Source organism: Myxine glutinosa, chromosome 1 (genome assembly GCF_964187855.1).
Source record: "Myxine glutinosa chromosome 1, kmMyxGlut1.1, whole genome shotgun sequence".
Lineage (NCBI taxonomy): Eukaryota > Metazoa > Chordata > Myxini > Myxiniformes > Myxinidae > Myxine > Myxine glutinosa.
Genome location: NC_136261.1, coordinates 415,074,245 through 415,087,852, shown reverse-complemented (window position 1 = coordinate 415,087,852; position 13,608 = coordinate 415,074,245). Strand labels below are relative to the sequence as shown.

Below are 13,608 nucleotides of genomic sequence, written 5' to 3'. Positions count from 1 at the left end.
CTCAGGAGATCATAATCTAAATATATTCTCATTTTGAACAGGTACGGGGCTCTGCTGCTGAATTTGCTGGGGAAGCTTAAGCTCTTTCATATGGCCCCCCAATAGGAATTTCTGACTATGTCACTACCTGCAGGGGCGATATGTTTGAGCTTCGCTCCAAGCGCCACAAACCATCACAACGCCGCTGTCCACGAGGCACTCCTGTAAATAAGGTGAAGGTGTGGTGCGGGGCACACACGTTGAACAAAGGTAGGCCACAACGCTTTGGTTAATATCGAGCTCTTTATTACTTGCTCACTCATCCGCACTGCTGTGCGCGCGGCAGCGAGCCCGCGTATATATCTCGAAGCCACGCCCTACCTGGGGCGTGGCCGCCACCCACTGGTGTGCAGCATTATGTCGCTGCGCCAGCGAGCCATCGTGTCCGCCACACGCGCCCCCCCCCCCCCCCAGAATTCCCGCGCACCTGAAGGGTCAGTTTGCGGGGAAATCGGCTGACCCGGCCGAAGCGCCCACGGGCGGCTGGCGGCGTCGGGGATGCCGGGATGCCATCTGGGATGCCTCTGGCGGCATCTGGAATGGGTGCAGGACGCAGGACAGGGGGGTGGCGTGACGGCGGGGTTGGGTGGAGCCGGGGGTCCGCCCGCCGGGGGGCAGTCCCGACGCGGGGGCAGAGCCGCTGGCGGGGGGTGGTCCAAGTTGAGGTGGGCCAGCTTGAGGCAGTCCACAGACACGTGGTCAGGAGTACCGCCGATGTCCAGGGTGAAATGCTTCACCCCGGTCTCCAGCACGCGGAAGGGCCCGTCGTACGGGGGCCGCAGCGGTGTCCGGTGGGCGTCGTGGTGGACAAACACGTACTCCGGCGTGCGAAGCTCCGGGGCGACGTGCGTTGGCGGGCAACCGTGGTGCGCCGTCGGCACCGGGGTGAACCTCCGGGCGGTCTCCTGCAGGGCGGAGCGCTGCTGCGCCACGGACCATGGTGCTGTGGAGTGGGGAGGAACTCGCCCGGCACCCGCAGCGGTTGTCCGAAGACTAACTCCGCCGCGGAGGCGCGCAGGTCGTTCTTGGGCGCCATCCTGAGGCCAAGCAGGACCCAGGGGAGCCTGTCGACCCAGCCGCCATCGTGGAGGCTGGCCCAGAGCGCGGTCTTCATGGCACGATGGAAGCGCTCACACAGGCCGTTGGCCTGTGGGTGGTAGGCCGTGGTGCGATGCAGCTGGATGCCAAGCCCCCGCGCCACCGCCCCCCAGAGCTCCGAGGTGAACTGGGGGCCACGGTCGGACGAGATGCACGAGGGGGCGCCGAACCGGGCAACCCAAGTGGTGATGAATGCCTGCGCGATGTCCGCCGCCGTCGTTGCTGCCAAAGGCACGGCCTCCGGCCACTGGGTGGTGTGGTCCACCATGGTGAGGACGTGGGTGAAACCCCGCGAGGGGGGCAGAGGTCCCACCAAGTCCACGTGAACATGGTCGAACCGACGTTCGGGCACCGTAAACGGGGCCAGCGGGGCATGGGTGTGGCGGTGAACCTTCACGCGCTGGCACGCGAGGCACGTCCTGGCCCAATCACGGACGGCCTTCCGGAGGCAATGCCAGATTAACTTGTCGGCGACCAGCTTTTGGGAGGCCTTCGTGCCCGGGTGGGACAGGCCGTGGATGGCGTCAAAAACACGGCGCTGCCAGCCATCGGGCACGATGGGGCGAGGCCGGCCGAGGGAGACGTCGCACAAGAGGGCCATGCCCGCACCGTCGAACAGCACCTCGGCGACGCGGAGGCCTGTGACGGCGGTCCGAAAAGCCTGGATGGTGGGGTCGGCGGACTAGTCCGCCGCCATCCGGGCATAGTCGATCCCGAGGTGGACCGCATGGGCGACGGACCGGGAAAGGCAATCCGCCACTGGGTTGTCCTTCCCCGTGACGTGCCGGATGTCTGTCGTGTACTCGGACACGGCCGAGAGGTGACGCTGCTGCCGGGCCGACCACGGCTCGGCGACCTTGGCCATCGCAAAAACCAGGGGCTTATGGTCGACGAAGGCCGCGAATGGGCGTCCCTCGAGCAGATGGCGGAAGTGACGGACCGCCAGGTGGAGCCCGAGCAGCTCGCGGTCGAAGGTACTGTACCGCCGTTCGTGCAGGCGGAGCCGCCGGCTAAAGAACGCCAGCGGCTGCCAAGCTCCCTTCACCCATTGCTCGTGCACCGCGCCCACCGCGTAGTCCGACGCGTCGGTGGTGAGGGCGATCGGTGCATCGGGCGCCGGGTGCGCGAGCATGGTGGCATTAGCCAAGGCGAGCTTCGCGCCCGCGAATGCCGTGTCCATCGGCTCGGTCCAGGCAACGTCGCCTTTGCCCGGCTTCCCCCGGAGGGCCTCATGCATGGGGCACAGGAGCTGGGCGATGCGGGGCAGGAAACGGTGATAAAAGTTCACCATGCCCAGGAACTCCTGGAGCCCCTTGATCATGCGGGGGTGCGGGAAACCCCTGACCGCCTCCACCTTGGCCGGTAAGGGGTTGGCCCCGTGCCTAGTGACGCGGTGCCCCAAAAAGTCGATTTCGGTGACACCGAACCGGCACTTGGCGGGGTTCACGATCACGCCATGCCGGCCCAGGCATTCGAAGAGCATGCGGAGATGGCGGAGGTGCTCCTCACGGGACGCGCTTGCGACGAGGATGTCGTCCAGGTAGACGAACACGAAATCCAAGTCGCGCAAGACGCTGTCCATCAGCCGCTGGAATGCTTGGGCCGCATTCTTCAACCCGAAGGACATCCGCAGAAACTCGAAGAGGCCGAATGGTGTAATGACGGCCGTCTTCGGTATGTCCTCAGTTCTGACGGGGACCTGGTGGTATTCGCGGATGAGGTCCACCTTGAAGAAGAGGGACATTTTCGCCAACCGGGCGGAAAAGTCTTGGATGTGAGGGACCGGGTAGCAGTCGGGGGTGGTAGCATCATTGAGGCGGCGGTAGTCTCCGCACAGCCGCCACCCGCCGCCGGGCTTGGGCACAATGTGTAGCGGCAATGCCCACGCGCTGTTGGAGCGCCGGGCGATGCCCAGTCGCTCCAGCGTGGTGAACACCCCTGCGCCACGGTGAGCTTTGCCGGGTCAAGGCGGCGTGCCCGGGCATAGAACGGTGGCACGACGGTGGGGATGTGATGCTCCACCCCGTGCTTGACGGCCACCACCGAGAAAGTGGGCTGCGTGAGGGCCGGGAAACTGGCGGGGAGGCGGGTGAACTCGTCCGCTGCCGGAAGTGTGCAGACCAACCCTGCCGGGACCGAACCGCTCAGCAAGCCGCTTGCCGAGCCGCTCGGTGAGCCGCCCAGGGAGCTGCTCAATGAACTGCTCAGCGCGCAAGCAAGCGAGCTGAAGCTTTCGGCTTGGACAAGGCGCCTGTGCCTCACGTCCACCAACAGACCATGTGCACAGAGGAAGTCCGCTCCGAGTAGGCCCATGGGGACACTAGCGGTAACGAACGACCACTGAAAGCACTGCCCTCCGAACTGCAGCGAGAGACAGTGCTTTCCGAACGTACGGATGGGCGTGCCGTTAGCGGCAAGCAAAGCGGGGCCCCGGCCCTCAGCTCGCTTGTCGGATGCGGAGGCAGGGAGAATGCTCACCTGTGCTCCCGTGTCGCACAGGAAGCGACGACCCGAGGAGGTGTCTGTTATGAACAGAAGGCTGCCCATATGGCCGACGCTCATGGGAGGAAGCGAGCGCCGGCCTGTCCATTTCCCGACCTGCCAAAAGTACAAGGCGGGCGACAGGACCTGGCCTTGCGGCCGAACCTGGCATGGAAACGGCACCAGGTCTGGCCCGGTGGTGGTTGTCGTGCCGGTTGTGACGACGGTGGTGGGCGGGGCGTGGCGGTAGCCACGCACGGATCCGCCAAACGCACGCCGTGCTCGGAAGGATCCGAACGCCATGCCACGTGGCGATCCGCCAAACCTACGCCGTGCTCGGAAGGATCCGAACGCCATTCCACGCGGCAATCCGAACCACACACGCCGTGCGTGGCACCAGGTTCCACGACGGCCGTGCTATATGCCGGCCACGCATCGTGGGCTGCGAAGAACTTGTCCGCCTCCCTGGCTAGGGCGCGCGGTTCGGTTATGGTTGAACCGGCCAGCGCGAGCCGTACCTGGATAGGTAGCTGGAGGAGGAAGAGAGCACGGAAGAGGAAATCTGCGTGACCGTCACCGAGCAGGGACAGCATGTAATCCATGCGGGCGGACGGTCGTGTGTCGCCGAGGACGGGAAGGTCCAAAAGACGGTCGGCGCGGTCAGCCTCTGTGAGGCCAAACGTGTCGAGGAGCAGTCGCTTGAGCGCCGCGTACTTGCCATCGTCCGGCGGATGCCGGAGGAAGGACACGACTCGGGCGGCCGTACCGGATCCAAGGGCAGCGACCACGTAAAAGTACCTCATGTCGTCCGCCGTGATGCCCCGGAGCTGGAATTGGGCCTCGGCCTGAAGAAACCAGGTGTCGGCCTGCACTTCCCAGAACTCCGGTAGCTTGATCGCGACCGCGTTGATGGCCATTGCGTATTCGGGGGTTCAACTACGGTTGAACCAGTTGGAGGTCACCAGTGTGGTGCGGGGCACACACGTTGAACAAAGGTAGGCCACAACGCTTTGGTTAATATCGAGCTCTTTATTACTTGCTCACTCATCCGCACTGCCGTGCGCGCGGCAGCGAGCCCGCGTATATATCTCGAGGCCACGCCCTACCTGGGGCGTGGCCGCCACCCACTGGTGCGCGGAATTATGTCGCTGCGCCAGCGAGCCATCGTGTCCGCCACAAAGGTGCGACGAGCATTTTTTAGATTATCGGGAACACATGACACCAGAATAGTTCCACCGACATATAGGTGGGGGCGGAGTGACGTCACTTCCGCTTAGTAACGGCGTCACGTGCCCTAGAGCGATGAAAACAATCACGCCGTGCGCTTGCAGTGTGTGTGCTTTGTGTTTGCAGACTTGCGCAGGAAAGTGCTAGATTTTGTGTTGTTGCAACGGTTTAACTTACAACTTTCGTCACATAATACTGGCCACTTACATCAGCATGTCTTACAACTATTTTGACAATCTTCCAAGCGAAGCTAAAGAGAGATACGAGACCAAATTATCGGCAATTGGCCTTGCAATTTGTCCGTACCGGATACCGGCAAGTGCGTGGATCAACGACCCGACGGCCTGGCCGGATGTTCAGTTCGCGGATGTGTGCATGTACCTCACGAGCACACCAGGTATGAAAGTACATCGGGGTACTTTCACCCTCTGACACCTGACAACCAAACGGCCGATGAAAGCAAACACGTGTAGCAATGTGTGCGTACATGTTTATACATGCATGATACACACAACAGTTACTTACTTATATTTTCAGTAGCTGTGATGTAATGAAAATACTAACTGAAGTTGAAAGTAATAGTTTATATTTATACTTACCCAGCCGGCGTGATTGCGCGTGGTGTGATTGTTTTCATCGCTCTAGGGCACGTGACGCCGTTACTAAGCGGAAGTGACGTCACTCTGCCCCCACCCATTACGTCATCGTACACAAACCAACGTGATAAAACGTCATCACGACATGGAGTATTAAGGTGTGATTGAAAACCCGATCCACACCAGGTAACCCGGTTTATAACGCTTGTCCCATCATTTCTGAGTCGATTCCTCGAGCGAAGCGAAGGTCTCGAGCGAAAGACCATTGTTGGATACCTGGTTTAAACGTGTACACCAGACAATGGCTGAAGTGTAACATTGGAGTCCCGATTCCCTGTCCTTGTATAACTCCATTATGTTCGATCGAACGAACTCGATAACAATCGGTGAACTTGATCTGGTCTCCCAGGAGGAATGTCTTGGGGGTTGTCGGTGGATTGTGTCGTCATAATGCGCTGTGACCTCACAGACGGGTGTTTCCACAGTTCGTTTCACGACTCGATAACAATCAGTAAACGTGGTCTTGTATCCCAGGAGGAATGTCTTGGGGGTTGTCGGTGGAATCTTTACCTTATTACAATTTACCTGGACATTGATACAGTGTTCGCTCGTTTATGAAGAACAAGCGTTCGATTTGAACACCTGGAAGCACCTGCATAGGTAAGAAAAGGGGATTGGTATGAGGGAGAGCAATGGGAATGTCATGTACTTCACCTGGACATTTACCCTCGTGGCTAAAATGAGCCTTCTTTACGGACGATATTGAACATGTCCGGGTTCAAATCCAGACCCAGCTATAAACTGCCGTCCAGGTGTTTCAGGGTGTGGGAATAATTTGTGTTCTCCTCTAATTAATTGTGAGTAATTGCGAAACACGTAAACAAAACCGAATACCTGTATCGATTATTATGAATGTTTAATTGTCCTGGAGAGATGATTTTACCTTCAAGTGAAATTACCTTCAGTGCAAGAACTCCATGTTATTAATAACCAAAAATACCTGTTCAGAGATTGTACCAAAGAAGGTATTTTATCTCTCCCAAGGGAATGTGCTCATTCTGGGTTATGATTACCTGGACTCCGCTTGGACCATTAATCGCATTCCTTATCCCAAAAATCTGAAATTGCATGCACATGATCTATGACCTATTTGTATTGAAATATTAAATTTACGGCATCATAGGTCACATGGTTTGGTAGCCATATTGGATTGAAGGAAAATATTAAATAATTATATCTCTGAAACTACCTACCCTATCAATGCGAAATTTTACAAACATCATCTAACACCATTGTTGCATATAGTTTGAAAATGATAACATTGTAATCATGTGGTTTGGCAGCCATCTTGGATAGAAAAACGAACATTATCCGATCAATACGAAACTTCACAAACCTGATCCCCGACCCATACATATACAGAGTGTACATTTTAAAGGTCATATGTCATGTGGTGCAGCAGCCATATTAGCTTGAAAGCCGATATTAAATATATATATTTTATGATTTTAATTAAAATTAATTTAAAATTTTTTAATTATAAATGTAATCATAAATTATATACATTAAATGATATAAATTATATAAATATTAGAATTTTTATTATAATAAAAAACTCAGGGTGGGGAGGGGTGGATGCTAGAGATCGCCAAACCCTCCTCTTCAGGTGGGGAGTAGTGGAGATGCTCGAGATCGCCTTAACCTCCTCTTCGGTGGGGGTAGGGGGGAAGAGATGCTAGAGATCGCCTTACCCTCCTCTTTGGGAGATGCTAGAGATTGCCTTACCCTCCTCTTAGGATGGGGGAGGGAGATGCTAGATATCGCCTTACCCTCCTCTTCGGGTGGGGGTGGGGATGCTAGAGATTGCCTTACCCTCCTCTTAGGGTGGGGCTAGGGGGGGGGGGTTGGGGGTGGGAGATGCTGGTGAATGACTTACCCTCCTCTTCGGGAGGTGGGAGGAGAAGGAGATGCTAGATATCGCCTTATCCTCCTCTTAGGGCGGAAGGAGGAGGGTGGGGGAGATGCTAGAGATCGCCTTACCCTCCTCCTCAGGCGGGGGTGGGGGAGGGGGGAGGAGATGCTCGATATCGCCTTACCCTCCTCCTCGGGCGGGGAGGGGGAGGTCATGCTCCAAATCGCCTTACCCTCCTGTTGGGCAGAGAGGAGGGAGAGGGACATGCTGATGTTTCTTTTCAACATGCGATGTTTAAACAAATTTCTGTCCTCACCTCTAATCCTTCCCAGGGAAACTCATTTCCTTCACTGCATTAATGTATTATTTATTGCAAATAATCCATCGGACATAATCCATAACTGTGTTTATTGTAATCCTCTGTGTTGTTTATTTTTGTGCACCCGTCATTTTGACAGACGCTCCCCCGAGTTGGTATCGTAAAGGAGAAAATAAAAATAAATATGTGCTGTTCGTGTCGTCTCGTAGATCTACCAGGATTTCGGTTTCGGTGTTTCCAAGAACAGTCGGATCGAGGATCACAATCGAGGAGGAGCGGGAAGGGACGGGGCGGGAAGAGGCGTGGCAGGCCTGGGAGGGGCGGGACGGGACGGTGTGGGGAGGCAAGGGGAGTGGCAGGCTGGGAGGGAGGGGCGGCACGGCGTGAGAGGCGGGTGGCACTCCGTCGGGCGCGGCATTCTGGAAAGAGTTCTGATGTTCTCTCGTTCACTACGAGGTCAATATAAGCGGTTCTGTGCAACTACAAACTTCGTGCCAAGTCGACGATTGAAAAACAACTGAACTAAAAGTAATTATTCTCATGCGCCGTGAACGGGAGTGGTAAAATGGCCGATCTGTGGCTTCAGTTCTTTATCTGACGCCAATCGGCCAATGAGCCATCAACTACCACGTGGTGGATCGGTGATTACGAGGAGGAAGAAGAAGAATGATTTGCGTTCTCAGGTAGGATTCAATAACAACGAAAACCTCCGGGTGATCTTGTAAACCTTGAATTGCAACTGTGACGAAGATCCCCGTGATCGGATCGTATCGATCCGTGTCCTTTTTGGTTTCTTGTCCGTGTCCTTTTTTGGTTTCGTGTCCGTGGCCTTTTGTCCTCCGTGCTCCGCTCCGTGGCCTTTTCCACAAACAGTGATCGCTTCGGGTCTTCTGAGGAAAAGGTTAGTTCGGAATTTCTCATTTTATTATTAATACTGAGAAAGATATTCGATAAAACGATTATTTGAAGTGATTCTTCATAATATTAATAGAGAGATCGGGCGAACATTGTGATTATACATAACACGATATGACAGAGTTGTGGATGGATTATAACGAAACTAGGGGGATGAGGTGGGTGGTTAAGAAGAAGAAGAAGCTCATTCGATTTAGGTTCAGGTCCGAATCCAGATCCGGTCTATCACTGGATACAAAACGTCACCTGTTTATCCTGTCGGAGGTTTGTGCGATACCGAGTGTCGGTCTACTTCGTTACCTGTGAAACTAATCCTGGTGTTGGCTTCATGTTTAATGTGGCGGGTTTAAGATGTTAGGGTCACGCCATTAAAATAACACCAGGTGGGTTTACTCAGCGCGTCGTCCCTTTGAAGTCGGCAAAATGAGTACCAGCCTCCCGGAAACAGGGGGCACTGCATCAGGGGGGGGGGGGGGGTGCGAAACTGGAAGTGGGTTGTTTCTCAGGGAAACAGGTTTCAGGTCACGTGACATAAATCATCAATTTTCAAACAATTCACTTCATGTATATTTATATATACATTGGGGAAAATGCCAGGGGCATAGAAAAGACCCCTTTATTTGGTATGTGCATGTGAAATCGGGGGTGCCGGGGGGGGGGGCGGGGGTGGGGGAAATGTCAATAACTCCCAAGTTCCAAGAATAAGAACCAAGTTCCATAGGAGGAACCCTATAAAAGCTCTATAAAGAGCTGAGCTCTATAAAAGTTCATATAATGGGGCCGACATCTGGCAAATAAAATACATTTACTTCTTCATGCAGCTGTGTGAATCAAATTGGCATTTTTCCCAAGAATGTCCCATTCTTTTCTATACTTTGCCACATGGCACATATCATATAAAGGGGCCTTTTCTATGCCCCTGGCATTTTTGCCAAGAATGCCCCTTCTTGTAACATGCATTAGAAAGGAGGCAGTTATGATAGGATATGATGGATGTTTAAGATAATGAAGGGTATAGACAAAATAAGTGCAGAATAATTATTCAGCAGAGACAATGACAGGATCAGGTGCCGTAGCCTAGAAAAGAAAATAAGAGATCACGGCGAGGTCACGTCTTTTCGAAGCTGCTCCATGCGCTCACGCTTTCGAAGCTAAGTGATATTTCTCAATTGTGTTTTTGTCGAGACTGTATCTATCTTTCGGTGTATGTACCTACAGCGTATCTTTTGGAAAATTTTCGGTGCTAATTTTTCGTTCATGTATACACAATCGTCGGTTAATGGTATCGAGTGTTCTGCGGCCTAGTACTCGTAGGCTTAGACTACCGTACCGTCTCGGACCTTGTGGTTTGTTTTTCTCTCAGCGATTCGTCGAATGCGCTGAAATTATTTTCGTTCTCTGTTTCGTACCAGTCGTTCACCCCGTACCTCCTTGTTTAACATCTGTACTCACAAAAACAAACAAATAAAAAACCCAAAATTTTTTTTCCTTCCCAAGTCTTATTCGTTTATTTGTTCTTTTTGTTCGTTCGTTCTTCGTTCGCGATCACGCGGTTAGAAATGTATAATCTCTCCCCTGAACAACTATTTTCTCTCATATATTATAACACCCTTTTCTTCTTTTCCTACAAAAGGATGCTTTCGTCTTGCTCACCAAATCTATTCATTCCAAAAAATATATATAATACCATCTCTTACAGTTCCTCCTTTCTACATTCCATAAACTATCCAGAACTCCATCCCTCCTCCAGTGTCCTCAAACGTATTTTTGACTCGAAGGTCTCACTCATTTTGCAAAAAATGTTCGTTTCCCATGAATCGTACACTTTTCAAAATCCAATCTCACCCCTCCCCTCCAAATCCTCCCCATCACCCATCCCTTTCAAATCTCCCCCCTTGCCCCTTCCCTCCCCTCCCTCCTAAACTCCCCCCACACCCCTCCCCTCCGAGACTCTCCCTCGCTCCTCCCCTCCTAGACTCCCCTCTCACCCCTCCTCCTCAAAGCATCCTCCCTGCTTCTTCCTCCTTCCAACTTTCACCTTCATCTCCCCAAACCTCCTGCCTTGCTCTTCCCCCTCCTCAAATAACACCTCACTGTGCCTCACCCAATCTCCATCAAACCTTTTGTCTGCCCCATTCTTCCCTTTCTCCAAGCTATTCTGAAATCTCTGACACACCTTCAACAGCTCTCCCTACCTCTTCCTCCTCTTCCACATCTTACCCTACCCCTCCCCCCCCCCTGTTCTGGACCCGATGCTTCCCCTTCCTCTTCATTAACGGTATGGACCTCAAACATCCGGGGCCTTCGCTCAAACTTGACTGACCTCTCCACACAGGTTGCTTCTGACAAACCAGATGTGATCTGCTTAACAGAAACTTTCCTCCTTCATGATGTCTCTGATGCCTTGGTATCTCTCCCAGGTTACTCCCTCCTCCGGTATGATAGATCTGAGCCTCGTCCTGGAGGTGGGGTTGCTATCTTTATAAAAAACTCTCTTCCTCACTCACCCTCCACTGCCCTCTCTCCACCTCACCCCCAGGAATACCTTTGGCTACGGCTTCCCCTTCGCTCCCACCTTTTGTTCATATGTGTGTTGTACCGTCCACCAATCAGCGATGACTCCATCTACATCTCACTGTCTGATAATATGGACCAACTTCTATCTACCCATCCCAACTCTCTCTTCCTCATATGTGGTGATTTCAATTGTCACCATGCCAGTTGGCTGGGTGTGGGTACCTCTCTCACCAGCCATGGCTCTTCAGCAAAGGACTTCTGCGACTCACTGGGACTGACACAATCTGTCAATTTCCCGACCCGGATCTCAGTCAACGGAGCATCTTCTCTTCTGGATTTGGTTATGACAAACATCCCTGAAAATGTCTGCTGCTCTTCTTCTGCTCCAATCGGCTCATCTGATCATGTGCTTGTCAAAGTGGACATCTCTCTGACCATTCTCAGAGAGCCTCCTCAGCGTCGACGAGTCTGGCATTTCACTCAGGCCAACTGGCACGGTCTTCAAGCAGCCATCAATCATCTGGACTGGTCTCCCATCTCTACCGCCTCTGACATCAACTCATCCTGGGAATTCTTTCAAAGTAAATTGCTCTCTCTCATGCACAGATTTATACCATCTCGTCTTCAGTTGTCATACCCTTCCTCCCGTCCATGGTACATGGAATCTTGTGGTGAGGCTGTTGCCCTGAAACAACTTGCTTTCGTCTCCTGGAAAGCAAATCCAACGGAAGGAAATCTCATTTCCTTTCACAAAGCCCGAAACAAGTGTGTTTCCACCCTCAGGAGAGCCAGGAAACAATATCTCACCATTCTCAAGACCGAACTCTCTTATCTGTCTCCCTCTTCCAAATCCTGGTGGTGTCTGGTCCAAATCTGTTTCTGGTGTTTGTTCCCCCTCCATCCCCTCCCTCACCTCAAACGGCTTAACGGCTGACTCCGCACGTGAAAAACTGAATGACTCAACTCTGTGTTTGCCTCTAAATCTTGTGTCCCAAACCCATTCCTCTCTGTACCCACCATACTCAGTCGTACCCAGCTGCTCCTGGACTCTGTGTCCTTTCCTACTGACAAGGTGGAAAAGTTTCTGTCAACCCTCGACTCTGATTCTGCAACTGGTCCTGACGGCATCCGCCCACGGGTCCTAAAATCATGTTCTTCTGCTCTTTCACTCCCTCTTTCTGTTCTCTTCACCCTCTCTTTTGCTCAAGGTCATCTGCCATCTGCTTGGAAATCAGCAAACATCACCGCTTTGCACAAAAAAGGTGCAAAAACAGATCCCAGCAACTACAGACCAATCAGCCTTCTCCCAATTATCAGCAGTCATGGAATCCATCATTGCTTCAGATGTTAAATCTTTCCTCTTCTCCAATGGCTTGATCTCTGATCATCAATTTGGTTTCAGACCTGGTCACTCCACTCTGGACATGCTGCTTCTGCTTTCTCAAAAATGGATGGAGGTCCTAAACGCCAAACAGGAAATTAGAGCTGTCTCCCTTGACATTTCACGTGCCTTCGATACGGTCTGGCACCCTGCTCTGCTCTCCAAACTCTCCTCCTTTGGTATCCATGGAAATCTCCACGCATGGCTGGCGGACTTCCTCTCTGGTCGTAGTCAACGTGTGGCCCTGAATGGGTTTCTCTCATCTCCTCTTCCTGTTCAGTCTGGAGTTCCCCAAGGTAGTGTTCTGGGCCCTGTGCTTTTTCTGGTCTTCATCAATGATCTCTCCGACTCTCTTGAAAATCCTCTCTATCTCTTTGCTGACGACTCTACTCTCTGTCGCTCCATTCCTCATCCCTCAGATCGGCAGTCTGCAGCCTCCTCACTCTCTGCAGACCTGGACAAAATCACAGACTGGTCAAACAAGTGGAACATGTCTTTCAATCCTGACAAATCTCACACTCTTACAATGTCTCTCCAAAAGGACCGACTGGACAACCCTCCCATCTACTTTCTCAACAATCCTCTCCAAGAAGTTCTGTCGCTCAAGCTTTTGGGTCTCACTATCTGCCATGATCTTTCTTGGGAAAACCACATTTCCAAGCTGGCCTCCAAAGCCAGTCGCCGACTGGGCATCCTCCGTCGTGCGAAGTCCTTCCTTGGCACACCTGAGCTCCTCACCACATACAAGGCTTTCATCCACAGCTCAATGGAATACTGTTCCCCCCTCTGGGCTGGTGCTCCTGCCTCACACCTTGCTCGGCTTCACGCTGTTGAGGCCAAAGCTTTCAGAATCATTGGAATCTCCTGCGATGTAGTCAATGCCGAGGGCCTTTCACTCACTCACCGCAGGCAGGTTGGTGGTCTTTCTGTCTTCTACCGACTCCTCTCCGGCCTTGCTCCCCCAGCTCTCTCTGTGCTCTGTCCCCCCAATATTCCTTCAGGTCGCACAAGATCTGCCTGCAACCCTCTTATGGTTAAACTGCCAAAGTCTAGGCTCCCTGCTCACCTTCACTCTTTCATTCCCCTTTTCTCCCGCCTCTGGAACAAACTCCCCCACTCCCTT

The 13,608-nt window shown here is 53.1% G+C and overlaps 1 protein-coding gene across 2 annotated transcripts in view; it reads left to right on the top strand.

Moving 5' to 3' along the window:
* The first annotated feature begins 8,035 nt into the window (after positions 1 to 8,035).
* The window catches only part of LOC137419045 (uncharacterized), a 29,759-nt gene continuing 24,186 nt past the window's right edge, over positions 8,036 to 13,608 (top strand). Inside the window, exons 1-2 of one of the 2 annotated variants that reach the window (XM_078770559.1) lie at positions 8,305 to 8,355; positions 8,546 to 8,573. In XM_078770559.1, the coding sequence (XP_078626685.1) occupies positions 8,339 to 8,355; positions 8,546 to 8,573 (45 nt within the window). In that variant the 5' untranslated portion in view covers positions 8,305 to 8,338. Of the gene's footprint in view, positions 8,356 to 8,545; positions 8,574 to 13,608 lie in introns of both variants that reach the window. The other variant, XM_078770558.1, reaches the window with a different exon arrangement.